General features: G+C 41.7%; 1 protein-coding gene across 10 annotated transcripts in view; it reads left to right on the top strand.

Moving 5' to 3' along the window:
- The first annotated feature begins 12,532 nt into the window (after positions 1-12,532).
- Positions 12,533-16,569, top strand: part of LOC147445058 (uncharacterized) — a 90,724-nt gene continuing 86,687 nt past the window's right edge. For 6 of the 10 annotated variants that reach the window (XM_086527542.1, XM_086527539.1, XM_086527543.1 and 3 more), the window contains exons 1-2: positions 12,534-14,533; positions 14,638-15,212. In XM_086527542.1, the coding sequence (XP_086383668.1) occupies positions 12,673-14,533; positions 14,638-15,212 (2,436 nt within the window). In that variant the 5' untranslated portion in view covers positions 12,534-12,672. Of the gene's footprint in view, positions 14,534-14,637; positions 15,213-16,569 lie in introns of all 10 variants that reach the window. The other 4 variants (XM_086527547.1, XM_086527545.1, XM_086527537.1 and 1 more) reach the window with 2 other exon arrangements.

Below are 16,569 nucleotides of genomic sequence, written 5' to 3' on the forward strand. Positions count from 1 at the left end.
GGCGGGCTAAACGCTCTCCATCACCACCAAAGCGGAGAAGACCATCGTATTCTTCTCCTCACCACAATTCAAAGAGGGATGATAAAAAGCAAGAGAAGAAAAAGGCAAGAAAGAGGACACCCTCTTCTCCATCTTCTTCATCCTCTTCCTCTTATGAAAGTGATGGTGAAGACGACAAAGATCAAGACAAGAAAAAGGCGAGAAAGAGGTCACCCTCTTCTCCACCTTCTTCAAATTCTTCACCTTCTGAAGAAAGTGATAGTGCAACCTTTGAACCATAAAAAAGAAGAGGCCATAGGAAATCCTATGCCGCATGGAAGAGGTCGTCCAAGCTGAAGAAATTTAAAGAGGGAGGGAAGAGCATCTCTTTCCTTACTTATGATGGCACCTTTGGTGCTACGGACAAAGTCTTGGCCTTTATCCAGCAATTCGATGCGGCGTTTGGAGAGGAGGGCTTCATGGAGTCCTCTAAGCTACGCCATGTAGCTATGCACTTTCAAAACTCCGCCAGACAATGGTGGTCTAGCCTACGAGCCAACGGTGAAGCTCCACGAACATGGAAAGCTTTAAGAGCTTCCATTATGAAGCAGTTTTTGGCCACCGATGCCAAAGACAAAGTACTCACCGAATGGCGAAGCTTAAAGCTCTCTCCCAATGAATCCATCCACAAATATGTAGACAAGTTTTGGGACCTACAACTCAAAGCCACTGTCTTAAAAAAGTTGGATTTTGGAGAGCAAAAGCAACAATTTTGTGCGGGCTTAACCGAAGAAATGGCGGAGTATGTCAACTCTCAAAGGCCGCGTACCATATCGGCGGTAATACACCACACTATGGTGGCCTCTCGAATCAATTTCCAAACGGGGGCTAAAAGAAATAATAAGCCCCCGGAAAACAAGGGTTCCAATGAGCCTAAGGGGAAGGACAATGTCCAAAAGTCTCCTAAGGGCAACTCCAACAAAGCTAAAGAGAAGGGAGTTTACAAAGGTAAGAATAAACTCTCTCCTGAAGAGCTTGAGCGTTATCGTAAGGATAACCGGTGTTTCAAGTGCGGCGAACAAGGGCATGCGTACCGCGCTTGTCCCCAAAAGAACAACCGCCAAAATCCTCCTAGAGCTTCCTTGGTTGAAATCCAAGAGGAGGAGACTCACCAAACTCACCACAAAGGATATCCTCTATGCCATGCTTGGGGAAAGGTAAGAGAACATGATGCTTTTATTCTCTTTGACCCTGGTTCTACTCACAATTTTATATCTATGGAGTTAGCCACCAAGCTAGGCATACAATCCTACGAGATGGGAGATGTCCTACCCACAGACAGTGCCTTCAAGGGGCAAGAATCTTCAGTCACTCCCTTAATTGGGAAATTGAGGCATCATGTCCAAGGCTATGTGGACAAAGAGGACTTCTTTATCTCTCCTCTCAATCATGAGGATGTAATCCTAGGGGCACCATGGTTTGACCGCCTGGCTGTCGATGTTAAATTTCCTGAAAGGAGAATCTCCTTTAAGTTCAGGGAAAAAGACATGTATATAGATGCTAAGGAAATGGGTAAGACTATCCCCATTGTACATACACCAGCTTTCAACAAGTCAATAAAGAGCTCTATTTTCGTGTACATGATTTTTGTTAAAGACTCTCAAAATGAACCTAATGCTTTAGCAAAAGAAAATAAAAGCAACCAAAAGGAATTAGAGTTATCCAATTTTCTCAAGGGGTTTCAAGATGTTTTTATTGACGACATCCCTTGTGAGCTACCTCCTAAACGAGGTAATGCTGACCATGCAATCGAACTTCTTCCAGGAAGTTCACTGCCTAACAAACCTCCTTATAGAGTTTCTCAAGCTCAACAAGAGGAGATTATGCGGCAAGTGCATGAGTTAGTTGAGAAGGGTATGGTTAGGCCAAGCTCATCTCCATTTTGCTCACCTATGCTATTAGTGCAAAAGAAAGACGGCACATATCGTATGTGTGTCGACTATAGAGCACTAAATAGGATCACTATCAAGAATAGGTTTCCCGTTCCACGGGTAGAAGACCTATTTGATAAGCTACAAGGATCGACCTACTTCAGTAGGATTGACCTAAAAAGTGGCTATCATCAAATAAGGATAGTTGATCAAGACATTGTAAAGACCGCATTTCGCACCACATTTGGTCTTTACGAATACATTGTCATGCCTTTTGGCTTGACCAATGCACCAGCCACATTCAACCGCTTGATGGAGAAGCTGTTCAGGCCTCATCGAACCTTCATTGGAGTGTTCTTTGATGATATTATCATCTACTCTAATTCATTGGAGGAACACAAGCAACACCTCCAGGTAATATTTCAAGTTTTAAGAGATAATAAAATTTATGTTAATCGAAAGAAAAGTGAATTTTTCTTGCAAGAGATTCAGTATTTAGGTCATATTATCTCTCAAGATGGCATCCAAATGGATCCATCCAAGTTAGAGGTAATAAAAGGATGGCCTAAACCAAGGAATCTTCATGAAATAAGAAGCTTTATAGGTATGTGTGCATACTATAGACACTTCATAGAAAAATTCTCACAAATTGCGGGACCACTACATGACCTAACAAAGAAAAGCGTTAGGTATACATGGTCTGCTAGGGAGAACAATGCTTTCGAAAAGCTTAAAGAAAAGCTTATCTCTCAACCTGTGCTTACACTACCGGACCTCTCAAAACCATTTGAGGTCCAATGTGATGCTTGTGGTGATTGCCTTGGAGCTGTTTTACTCCAAGAAGGACATGCCATAGGCTATGAGAGTCGAAGGCTCGACCCTGTTGAGCAAGCTCTAGGCATATATGAAAACGAACTCCTTGCAGTTCTACATGCCTTAGACTCATGGAAGCACTATTTATTGGGGACTCCTTTCATTCTGCGAACGGATCACCAAAGTCTTAAGTACTTCATGACGCAGACCAAGCTCTCCGACAAACAAATGACGTGGGTAAATTTCCTTTCGCAATTTCATTTTCATATTGCTCACATTGCTGGCAAGCATAATCAAGTAGCTGATGCACTCTCAAGACGGCCGAGAGTGAATGCGGTTTCCATAGCAACTCACAATGATCTATCTTCAATGATAGATGAGTATGCTATTGATCCCAATTTTAGAGATGTGATTTCAGCCCTTGTATTAGGAAAGAAAGAAGAACCATTTACCTTACAAGATGGTTATCTTCTCTGTGGCAATAGACTATGCGTTACTAACTCACTACGTGAGAAAGTAATGTATGAATCTCATGCTCCACCTTATGCGGGGCCTAGAGGGATTTAGTCTACCTTAAAGGGAATTGAAACATATTTCTATTGGCCTACCATGAAAGTGAACATACAAGAGTATGTTTCTAAATGTGTGGTATGCCAACAGACAAAATTTGATAGAGGGAAGCAACTTGGATTGCTTCAACCCTTGCCAATCCCTAATTCACCATGGGAGAGCATATCCATGGATTTTATCTTTGGATTGCCTAAGTCTATCCATGGGAATACGATAATATGGACGATAGTAGATAGGTTCAGTAAACAAGCTCATTTTATACCTGTCAAGAAGACTATCAAAGCCCATCAAATGGCAACCCTCTTCATTTCACAAATTTTCAAGTACCATGGCTTGCCAATGTCCATAGTGTCGGATAGAGATCCTAGAATGACCAGTAATTTTTGAAAGGCTCTCTTTGAGAATTTAGGGACAAGGCTAAACTTCTCTTCGGCCCATCATTCACAAACAGATGACCAAAGTGAAATAGCTAACCTAACCATTCTCGATCTACTAAAAGCCTATGTAACGGAAGTAGATCAAAGATCCCAATGGGAGAAGTACTTACCCTTAGTGGAGTATGCTTACAATGACACTGTACATACTTCCACAGGAAAAGCACCTTTCGAGGTAATTGAGGGAAGATCAAAAAGTCCCTTGCTACTTAAAGTACATGGGAAGATCTTCGCTGCAGATGAGTATAGCCGAGACCTACAAGAATCTTTCCAAAAGATTAAGGATGCTATCTCTATCTCACAGTAAAGGCAAAAGGCTGCTGTTGACAAGCACAGAAGAGCCCAAGCCTTTAAAGAAAATGATTGGGTCTTGTTAAAGTTTCCCAAGGCTCGATTAAGGCACACGACGGACAAGAATCCTACGGGCCACCAAAAGTACTATGCTAAACTAGCAAAAAGGTACTATGGTCCCTTTCAGATTCTTAGGCCAATCAATGAGATGGCCTATCAACTCAAGTTGCCCAATCATTGGCTCATACACAATGCTTTTCATGTGAACCTATTAAAGCCTTACAAAGGAGAGCCACCTCAAGAACCAACTATTGAAGACCCACCGGAGATCGAGGACCAAGAGGAGGTGCTGCAGCCCGAGTCCATTCTCCGACATGAAGACAAGGTACTAAGAGGCGGTAAGACTATCCTACGATATCTTATTAAGTTTAAGAATTATCCTTTTGAAGATGCTAGATGGATGCAAGGCACACAATTAAAGGATAACCTAAACCTTGTCAATGCTTACAATGCTTCCCAAGAGTAAGCAAATGTACAAAATGTTAAAAATGAACAAAGTTTTTGTCTTATAAGACTCTCTTTTTCTTTATTGTGCACAAAAATGAAGTAGTATGCATGCTTAGATCAAGTTTGCGGAGACGACGTCTCCCAAACACCAAGTAGAGCTTGTCACTCTACTATGGAAGACTGATAGGACTAATGTGCAGACATGCTTGCGACAGCCTCAGACTCTCAAGCGCCAAATGGACTAGTCATCCATTGTGGAATGATGTTGTAGGGTAACATAGGGATCCTCTACCCGCTAAGAAAAGGACTCATGAATATGCTTTATCTTCTGTACACCATAGTCGAGGACGACTATGATTTCAAGAGAGAGGTAATGTCATAATAATCAATATCTAATTCTCCTAAATGATTTTCTCATATTAAACTGATCATTTAATGTGGGGAAGTGCTAGGGGAGAAAAGGCTAGAATATTGGTTAAGCTAGCTAGCATACCGACCACAGTAGGGATCCAAAGGAGGGAAAATAGGGATCCAAAGGAGGGAAAATAGGGATCCAAAGGGGGGGGGCATCTTCAAAAGAGCCATGTGCAACAATGGGCTAAAAAGACCCTAAGGTTCAGCACATTAAGACTTCCAAAATGCTAAGGTTCCAAAATTCAAAGGTTGTGTCCAAAGGGTTAAAGCTTAGGGGGAAATTGGATGCTTTGTGTGCTCTCCAAAGTCAACACATATCCCTACATGGGAGGGGGCGAGCCCTTCTTCTAGGGGATGAGAGAGAAAGCCACACACACACACACACGCAGGCTCCCTTTACACAAAGGGAATGAGGGACACATGTCAGCTCCTTAGGCCAGATGCCCACAAGGTGTGCCCAGTTTCTATTGGATGACCCTTGAAGTGGACCAATGAGAATTAAGCTAGAGTAAATCTAGTTTAATTGTTTTAAAAACATTTAATAAAAGAAACCAATGAGAATTAAGTCTCCTCGAAGACTATTGGGCAGTCTCCCAAGGGGTCCAATGAGCATTCAGGAGCCCAATGGCTTACCTGATTCCTATTGGCCAGGAGGCAAAGGGGTCCAATGAGAGTTTAGTTTAATTATTTAATTACCTAAAGCTCTCACAAAAGGGGAAAGGGGGACACATGTCAAAAGGCTATCACTTATGCTGCTTAATTGTGATTGGCTTGACTTGGGGAGGGCCAATGAGGCTGGAGCAAGAGCAAATAGAAGGGGGCTCGCCCAAGAGAGAGAGGGGGCTGATTTTTGCAAGGCATTATCACACACACACACTCACACAATCTCAGGTGTGAAGAAAGAGAATACTATCTCTTCCCAAGCTTTAATGGAGAGCTCATCACCTACTCCAAGCTTGTGAGATAGAAGCCTACATCAACACACTCTTGGCATGTGGATGCAAATCCAACCAAGAGCCAAGCTTCAATGCATGCTCATCTCCTCTACCAAGCTAATTACTAAGCTAAGCTATGCTAATATGAGTGATTATGTGAGGAGATGTACATCTTTCTCGTAAGATACTCCTTCTTCCTCTCAATCTACTCTCATACCCTGCTAGCTCTCACCATCTTCGAAGGTGTGTGAGGTCTTGGGTCTGAGAACGGGGATAATTCAAGTTGTGTTTGTTAAGTGTTTGCTTAGTGCATGAAGCTTTCATCTTCATTGCACTAGCTAGTCTTGAAGGAACACAAAGAATTGTATTGTACAATGTCTCTCTTGATGGGAGAAACCATAATACAAAGCCTTTTGGAGGGGGAACCGGCTCCATGCAAATCCGGTCCTCACCTGTTGTCATTAGCTTAATTTCTCTCTCTTTTGAAAGTATTGTCGATGCTATCTAACTAGGTGTTATGCTTTTTGTTGCTCTCTCCACCCAAGCACTCTTGTAATTCTCATTAGGAATCTATTCTAATGAAATGCCCACTATGTTCATGCTCATTTCCGCTACACACAAGTTATTAGGCCATTAAATATTACACTTTAGTCCATATCATACTTCCAAAGTAGAGTGACAAGTCCTACTTGGTATTTGGGAGACGTCGTCACCACAAACATGATCCTAAGCATGCATACTTCTTAAATTTGTGCACAATAAAAAGAGAACTAGTCTTATAAGACAAAAACATTGTTCATTAAAAATGGATTTTCATATGATTATTTTAAGGCATCATTGTAAGCATTGACAAGGTTCATAATATCCTTAAGCTAGGTCCTTTGCATCCATCTAGCATTTTTAAAAGAATTCTTAAACTTTAATAAGATATCGTCAAATAATCTTACCGTTTCTTAATACCTTGTCTTCATGTCATAGGATGGACTCAGATTGTAGTAGTTGACCTCTGATTCTTGGAGGGTCTACAACTATTGCTTCTTTTGATGGCGCTCCTTTGTAAGGCTTACATAGGCTCTCATGGAAAACATTGTGCAAGAGACAATGGTTGTGCAAATTCAATTGATAAGCCATCTCATTGATTGGCTTAAGAATTTAAAAAGGAACATAGTATCTTTTTGTTAGTTTAGCATAATACTCTTGGTGGCCCATAGGATTCTTGCCCGTAGTATGCCTTAGACGAGCCTTGAGAAACTTTAGCAAGACCCGATCATTTTACTTAAAGGCTAAGGCTCTTCTGTGCTTATTAGCACTAGCCCTTTTTGCCTTTACTTTGAGATGGATATAACCTCTTTAGTCTTTGGAAAAGATTCTTGTGAGTTTCGGCTATATTCATTAGTAGCGAAGATCTTCCCATGTACTTTAAGTAGTAAGGGACTTTTGGATCTTCCCTCTTTAACTTTGAAAGGTGCTTTCCCCATAGAAGTATGTATAATGTCATTGTACGCATACTCTATAAGAGGTAGGTTTTTCTCTCATTGTGAACGTTGATCTACTTCCATACATAGGCTTTTAGTAGATCAAGAATCATTAGATTAGTTATTTCACTTTCGTCATCTGTTTGTGGATGATAGGTCGAAAGAGAAATTTAATCTATTTCCTAGATTCTCAAAGAGACCCTTCTAGAAATTACTGGTCATTCTAGGATCTTTGTCCGACACTATGGATGTTGGAAAGCCATGATGCTTGAAAATTTGAGATCTGAAGAGAGTTTCCATTTGATGTTCCTTAATAGTTTTTTTGACAGGCATAGAGTGTGTTTTCTTGTTTAGCCTGTGAGACTGAAACAATCCAAGTTGCTTCCCTTGATCAAATTTCAACTTTTGGTATACCACACATTTTGAAACATATTCTTGTATGTTTACTTTTCATGGTAGACCAACAGAAATACATTTCTACTCCTTGAAGAGTAGATTATGGATTCCCTCTTTGCCCCGCATAAGGAGAAGTATAGGATTCATACATGACTTTTTTATTGTATGGGTGAGTAACACATAGCCTATTGCCGTTTGGAAGATAACCATCCTTCAAGGTGAATGGTTATTTTTTCTTCCCTAATGCAAAGGCTCTAATTACATACTTAAAGTCTCACTCAGTAGCATACTCATCTATCATAAAATATAGATCATTATGAGTTGCTATAGACATCACATTTACCCTTGGTCGTTGTGAAAGTGCATCGACCACTTGATTGTGCTTGCCAACAATGTGAGCAATATGAAATTTAAATTGCAAAAAAAAAATTGCCCACCTCATTTGTTTTTCGGAGAGCTTGGTTTGCGTCATGAAGTTCTTGAGGCTTTGTGATCCATTCATAGGATGAATGGAGTCCCCAAGAGATAGTGTTTCCATGTGTTTATGACATATAGAATAGCTAGTAGCTCTTTTTCATATTTGCCCAATACTCACTTATTGAAGTTGAGTCTTTGACTCTCGTATGCTATGCATGCCCTTCTTGAAGAAAAATAGCTCCAAGGCAATTACCACAAGCATCAAATTGGACCTCAAATGGCTTTGAGAGATCTAGTAGTGTGAGCACACGTTGAGAGATAAGATTCTCCTTAAGCTTCTTCAAAAGCTTCTTGCACTTTTGCAATCCATGAATACTTCACGTTCTTTTTTGTTAAGTCAGGTAATGGTCTTGCTATTAGAGAGAATTTGTTTAATGAAGCATCTATAGTAGTCACACATACCTATGAAGCTTCGTACCTCCTGTAGATTCCTTGGATTAGGCCATCCTTTTATTATCTCTAACTTTGTTGGATCCATATGGGTGCCATCTTTAGAGATAATGTGACCTAAATATTGAATCTCTTGTAGGAAAAATTCACTTTTTCTTTTCATTAATGAAAGGCTTATTCTCTCTCACAACTTGAAAGATTACCTGGAGGTGTCGCTTGGACTCCTCGAGAGAATTTGAATGGCCTGAAGATTTTTGTCCATCATGAGTTTGAATGCAGCTAGAGCAAGTGTGAAGCCAAAACTTATAACTTATCAAATAGATCTTCTACCCGTAGCACGGGAAATCTATTTTTGATAGTGATCTTATTTAGTGATTTATAGTCGACACGCATGTGATATGTGTCCTCTTTCTTTTGCACTAAAAGTAATGGCCAACAAAATGGAGAGGAGCTAGACATCACCATCCATTTTTTCCACCAATTCATGCACTTGCCTCGTGATCTCCTCTTGTTGAGCTTGTGAAACTCGATAAGGAGGCTTGTTAGGCAGTGACCTTCCTAGTAGGAGCTCAATTGCATGGTCATCATCCCTCATTTTAGAGGTATTTCACTAGGGATGTCATTAATGAAAACATCTTGGGATCCATTTAGGAAATTAGACAACTCTAATTCCTCTTGATTCCCTTTATTGCAAGGATATGGTGTTCCCCAACTCAGTAGCATCTATGTACATGCTCTCTTCCCTATAGGTGAAGTAGATTCTCCTTTCAGAGAACTTCATGTTGGAAGCCATGCGGTTAAACCATGGTGCCCCAACGATAACATTATCATGTTTGAGAGGGGAGATGAAGAAATCCTTTTGTCCACATAGATTTGGACATAAAGCCTTAATTTTCCAATTACGGAAGTAACTGAGATGTTTTGTCCCTTGATAGATCCATTGGATTTCAATGCATCTCCCATCTCGTGGGCTTGTATGCCTAGCTTAGTGGTCAACTCCGTGGATATGAAGTTGTGAATTGAACCAGGTCAAACAAAATAAAGGCATCATGCTCTTGCATCTTTCCCCAAGCATAGGAAAGGAGAAATCCTTGTCAATGAGCATCCTCATTTGGAGCTTCAAACATAGAGACTCTAGGAGTCTCATTGCGGGCAATTCTCTTGGGGCAAGGACGATAACCATGGCCTTGCTCCCCACATTTAAAACATTTGTGGTCCTTACAAAAAGCTTCTAGCTCTTTTGGGGAGAGTTTATATTTACCTTTGTAAACTCCCTTCTCCTTGGACCGATTGTTATTGTTGTTATTGGAATGGCCTTGGTAAGAATTTTGGCCATTGGTTTTCTCATTGGCATAACTTTTGTCTTTATTTTCCATGGGCTTGACATTCCATCTAGCCCCTTTTTGGAAATTGATGGGCAAAGCAACCATTGTGTGGTGGATTACTTCGATGATAGAACCAGGCCGTTGAGAGTTGACATACTCGGCCATCTCTTTGGGTAATCCTGCATAGAATTGTTGCTTTTGCTCGGTGAAGTCTATCTTTTGAAAGACAGTAGCCTTGAGATGTAAATCTCAAAACTTGTCTATATATTTGTAGATAGACTCATAAGAGAGAAGCTTCAAACTTATCCATTTGATAAGCACTTTGTCCTTTGCATCGCTTGCAAGGAATTGCTTCATGATGGAAACTCGTAGAGTTTTCCATGTCTTTGGGGTTTCGTTGTTGCCACGAAGGCTAGCCCACCATTGACGAGACAATTTTTGGAAGTGCATAGCTACATGGTGTAGCTTGGAGGACGCCGTGAGGCCCTTGTCTCCAAAAGCCGCATCACATTGTTAGATGAAGGCCAATATTTTGTCGATAGCACCAAAGATGCCATCATAGGTAAGGAAAGAGATACTCTTTCCTCCCTCTTTGATCTTCTTGAGCTTTTGGGACCTTCGCCATGTAGGATAAGATTTGTGATGTCCTCCCCTCTTGTATTCTCTAGGAGAATAGCTATTGCTTTCGTCGGAAGAGGAGGAAGGTGAAGAAGAGGGTGACCTCTTTCTAACCCTTTTCTTCCTTTGTTTCCTCTCTTCCCTTTTGGAGTGATGAGGAGAAGGACTATGGGTTAACCGTTTCCTCTTGAGAGGAGTTGCGATCGTTTAGACCACCGTCTTTGTGGAGCCACATCTTTAGAGGAACTTAGGGATTCCTTACTTTCTCGTTCTTTGGATTCCTCCTCTTGTATGGGAGAGAGTCTTCTTTTGGGGGTCTCATCAAGAGGCCTCCTAAGATCTCTCTCCTCTTGAAGAGGAAAGGAAATCCCATAAGCACGAAGTTGTTGAGTAACTTCGGCTTGGAAAGCGGGGTTGCCCATAGCTTGTTGCAACCTATTGACAAGATAATTAACAGACATGGGGGCATCATCATTAGCACCTTCATGTGCAAAATCAAAGTTATCAATGTTCATTCTGACTCTCTTGGTTATTGTCAGCCATGTTCATTAAACTTATGTGTTTACTTAGTGTATGCTTTGGCAATTCAAAACCTTAGTTGCTACTCCTCTTAGCCTTTAAAAATAGGCACTTAAGTATCTCCACCCACGGCTCAAATTGGTTAATTATAGAGAGTAGCGGAGTAAGTCTAACATAGCGAAGTTGCCGAGGGATAGCTCCTTTTGGACTTCTTATGGCTCAATAATGGTAAAGCCATAGGCAAGTCTAAAAAGACTCCATTATTAAGACCAAAGCTCCCGAGGTGTGCACCATATCCCACATAGTGGGCTCAACAAAATCGATAATAGATCCCAGTCCCACTTACCCTAATACAATTAACAAAATCAACCATTAATAGGCTACTTTAGGACCTCTCTTCTTAAGCAAGAAAAGAGAAAACAAATGCTTTGATACCAATGTAATGGAAATGGCCTATGAATTTTGAGAGTAGCGGAATTAGGGAATTAGATAAAGCACTTTTGTGAGGTTACTTTGTGAGCATAGCAGGTGAACTTAATTGATGGTGGCAACCTAAATATGGTACTTAGTTAACTTGGCATGAACAATACTTTTGCAAGAGAGAGAGAGTTTAGAGAACATGAAAACAGTTGAGGACCGGATTCATACGGAGCCGGTCCCCCCTCCAATAGGCATTTGTATTATAGCTTCTCCCATCAAGAGAGACTTGGTACAATACAATCTTTGTGTTCCTTGTAACCTAGGTGATGCAATGAACATGGAAAGATTCATGCATCACAAGCATATCATAAACTTTGTAGAAAGCATTAACTATCCCAAGCCTTAGTCCCAAGGCCTCAAACACTCTACGACTATCACCTTCACTTAGCTTTGCACACTAACTAGTGCTTTTGGCAATAATTTATATTGATTGTCGTTTTTGTTCTCTTGGTGAGGGGTACTTTGGTTGGTTTACCTCTATCCTACTTGTAGATTATAATGGTTAGTCATTCTTGGGTGTAGCAAACTTGTGGCATATCTTTCCTGTTTGGTGCGAATATGACTCTAGGATTAGTGGACCTAGAAGCATTGATTCCGTTTTTGCTTTGCCCAAGGAGATCCTAGTAGCAATAGTGGCTCACTTGTCCATTGGCCTCATCACTATCTAACACGCGGTCTTAATGAGGCCCAGGCGGTGGGATTGATAGTGGAGCTTGTTGCACGGGAATCTTGAGGCAAAAGAACGGCTTTAAAAAAGTAGCGCCACGGACAACAGCCCAAGATTTGAACCCACTACCCCAGAGATGGAAGCTTGATGAGCTAGCAATGCGAGAGTTTGTGGGATGTTGAAACCCATGTGTCTTTGATGATAAAGCTAATTTATGTCTACCATCCCATGTCTTTGTTTACTTTTCTTGCCTTTGTTTACTTTTCAACATCCGACATCGGTGCCAGCAGTTCCCTGCCATTGATCCCACCGCCTTAGCTTCATTAAGACCTTTGTTAGATAGTGCTGACTCTTGCTTGGTCCTTGGGAATGGGTTTAAATTCCCCGCTAAAGGTTGGCAAAACACCCGGTAGTCGAAAGCTGCTAGCAAGCCAGCACTGAACTCAGGGCGATGCTGCTGCAGGCTGTGACCAGTGGTACGGCGTATAAGCCTCTCCGACGCTATCAAGAGAATCGAAGAGAGGAGGGAGGAGCGCGCAGCTTATCTTGCTGTGTTTGTCATTGCAGGGGCTACTCGAATCTCATCAAGACTCAGCAGCGAGGCAAAGGCGATTGCGACCGTTTAATCCACTCTCTTGGCCAATCTCAAGCATGCAGGCAACCCCCTTATCATCGTCTTTGTACTACTGGACTCCGTACGGCAAAACTTACTGCCATGCTTAGCATTAAAAGAACTGCCCTTGCCGCTGCAACGAACCAAGGCAATTCTCAACATGGAGAATCACCAAATCAGGACAAAGCTATGCGACGCAAGCCCGCCTTGGTTTCCAGTGAAGGGGCAGAATTCAAAAGTCCTGAAAGTGAACCAGAAGCCACCGATTCCGTACATTTATCAACCCAGAATGTATCAGGCTCTAAACAGTCTGATTCTGTGGTCATTGGGTCAACGAAGTTCACAGAGCAATTGACAAACTTGAAGACTTGGTGGAAAGATGTTCACGATGCTTACAAAGAGGACTCTGACACATGGGGTTATGGTACAAGTCCTATTTTTACAGTACACTTGGGACCAAGTGGCCAGATCGAGAAAGTTACGATTGATGAGAAAGAAATTCAAAGGCGACAATCAGCAGATGATGTCATTCCAGGTCTTGACAGTAGTGGCAACAAGGAACAAGCACAACAAAAGGTATTGCTAGCCCGGAGCATTGCAAAGGATTTGGAGTCAGGAAAGATGGATCTTAACAGACATAGCACTGTGTTCACAGTGGTACAACACCCAAGTAAGTATGAGAGTTCTACTGGTCGTCAAAAGTTGCTAAAGCAGATTGATGTTGCCGTGCACAGAGCTGCTCCTATTTTGAAATGGACTTTGATGATTGCTATTCCTCTTTATGGGATTTGTATTATAATTTGGACATACCCTCTGGTGGCAAAGCGGAGTGAAACGGATATAAGTAAGGAGGAAGAGTCAGCAGCCAGACTTGAAAAGATGAAAAAATTGAAAGCTCAAATGAGCATACACAGAGGCAACACCAATGTTGAACAGCCTTCTCTGGCTCCGGCTGAATTTATGCAAAAACTCCTTGAAGTAAGAGAAATGGCACGAAAAGTACGTGCGGCAGAAGGTGCACAGAAAGTAGTTGAAGTTTCTGATACTAAAGTGGAGGAGTATCAACCAGAAATACCAGGTTCACCAGATGCATCATTGTCATCAGCAGTAGGAGGCAACATCAGCAAAGAACAGGGAGAGAGTCTTGTTACTGACATGGAGGAGAACCAGCAAGAAGTACAGGATTTGTCTGACACTGCAGGAGGAGAAGTCAATCAGCCTACCTTGGAGGATGTGGAACTAACAGATTCAATTGTAAATGTCACCCATAAGGCTACCCGCAAAATAAGACCTCGTATCATTACATCTCTTGATGAAGCAATGGCTATTCTAGGGAGTAAGGAATCGGTTGACAGTGGAATCGCTGGAAGGCTTTTCTATGATGAGAAACCTCATTCAGACCACAATGCTAGTGCGCTGCAAGATGAAACCTTTTTGTCAAATGAGTTAGGTGGTATATCTAGTAAATTGAAAGATTGTGAAGAAATTCTTCAAATGGAAGCTGATAGGATTCTGGGAACTAACTCTGGGGATCAAGATAGAGAAAATCAGAACATAAAGAGTTATGAAGATGAGGTGCCATTTAATGAGACGGATTCAAGGCGTGATCAAACATGTATAGGGACCCCTCATGAAGCTGAATTCAAGAGACATCCACCTGAGGGGCAGGCATTGGAATTCAGATTGGATAATGTGTCAGGTAAGGCAAATAATAATTTCATTATTCATGCAAGTAGAGGGGCAAAAAATTGGTATTAGTCAAATAATTGGCTTTGGTAGCTCACCTGATTCATAATGTTTCAGAAAACAGACAGCTGGATGAAAGTCGGGTATCATTGATGAGAAATGGTGATCAAGTGGAGCTGCTTGCCTACAAGAATCAGTTTGATAAGGCTTCTCCTGAAGTTATATTATCTACATGTTCTCACAAGGTAAGGACACAGGATGCTGTAAGCAGACCTGCTCTGAGCTTGGAGCCCAATGAGGTTGTTGGAAGTGGGCAGCCCTTACATAAGAAAGTAGGAAGTAGGCAGCCTGTGCAGCAAGGACCTATCTTCTCCAATAGCAAGCGCTGGAGTAAAGAGCTTCAGAGAAAGTATGATTTAGAACGAGACCCTGAGGTCAGAGAACTTATGAAAGAAATTGGCTCAGAGCTTGATAGCTGGGTTACAGAGGAAGAGATAGAAGAGACGGCTAGACTTGCGGAAAAGCTCGAAAAAGGAGACGAGGAATATGTAAAGAGGAACTACAAGAGAGTAAAAAAAAAAATTAAAGAGGAGAAGGAGAGGTTTGGACTGGATGCAGTTCTTGAGAAATACAAGGAGTATCAGCCTAAAGCAGGAGACGAGTTATGGTGGCTTGACCTTCGCTGTGTGCTAGTAAGTTGTGCTTGTTTTCTCCTGAAAAAACTCTCTAAGTTTATCCCCGCTGCACTAGTTTTGAGACCTAAACCGATCTCTCCGTTCGGTTCTTCGAATTACGCGTATTTTCAACAAGCACGTGCTCCCTGTGACGTGTGTTTCTCATTAGTGTTTTGGTGAATAGCAAAGGTAGATGAGAATATCACATTTATTGTGGGCTTACTGCTGTTTTTATGCCTTACGTGCCGTGTTTGCAGCTGCATTGCTTGTGTGCTGCTCTCCATACATTCACTTACATGTATTTGATACTTTTGTTGCATTACAGTGAATTTAAAATATAGTGTTTGTAGGACTGAATGATGCAAGGATAATGTAACGTTAGCGAATTGTATGTGTGAAGTATAATATTGCAGACCAGTTTTTCCAGGTTAGGATTTTTACCAAACAAGTTGAGGTCCTAGGTCTCAAAGTTTCCAGTATCTCATTTCTTTAGTTCTGTTGCTACATCTCAGGGCTCTACCTGGATGTTCTGCCAGCCTATCCTTGGCCAGAGTGCACCTAACCAAGTTGCAAATGAAGGTATTTAAACAGCTGCCCCACATTGGGTGAGTAATAGTCATTGCGTTGGTGATCTGCAAGATAGTGTTTCATTTGAAGTGGATCACCTGCCAATTTTTTCATCTTAGAAATTGGTATGGCTTTTGTACCCTGCTTTTAACAGCAGTTAAAGCCACACTAGGCCATTTCTTGCTGCTCCATGAGATCGCTCAAAAACCTAGGGTGAATTTAGAGCAAGTAGTTGGTCTCATGCCCATTGCAAGTCATCCATCCTCTCGTCACTCTACTGGTCTTCTGGTTATACATAGGATTTTTTTTGACGTGCAGTGGCTTGCAAGTATCTCAACTCTTGTTTGCCAAGGAATCCTTCTGTGTAGGGTCTGAACCCTGCAAGAATTCTTAATTGTGGTTCCCATGAGAGACACAGAGAGAGAGCGAGAGAGCTTTTTAACGTCTATGTGAGGCTGAAGTCGGCCTATGAGACAAATCAAGTATACATGTGTGTATGTCCTCTGTCTATCGGAAAAGACAAAATAGTTCAGACTGATACAAAATAAATAAAGGAGGGGAGGATGTCTGGTGGGTGATGAAATCTATGGGGATAGGTGGAGCTCTAGTACTGGGGATATGTGCATGTCTATATGCTGAGGGTAGTACAACCATGCAAATGCATCAATCTAGCTAGTTCCATCCTGTACTAATGGGGGGGTGTAAAATGTAGTACATGGGAGGGTCGGGAGCAATGGGCTGCCCTGATGAACACCTTTGGGTGAGCCATTATCTGGGCTTGTCTCTCCTCAGCAGCACGATGTGCTCG

Source organism: Adiantum capillus-veneris, chromosome 13, assembly GCF_014529385.1.
Source record: "Adiantum capillus-veneris isolate H3 chromosome 13, ASM1452938v2, whole genome shotgun sequence".
Lineage (NCBI taxonomy): Eukaryota > Viridiplantae > Streptophyta > Polypodiopsida > Polypodiales > Pteridaceae > Adiantum > Adiantum capillus-veneris.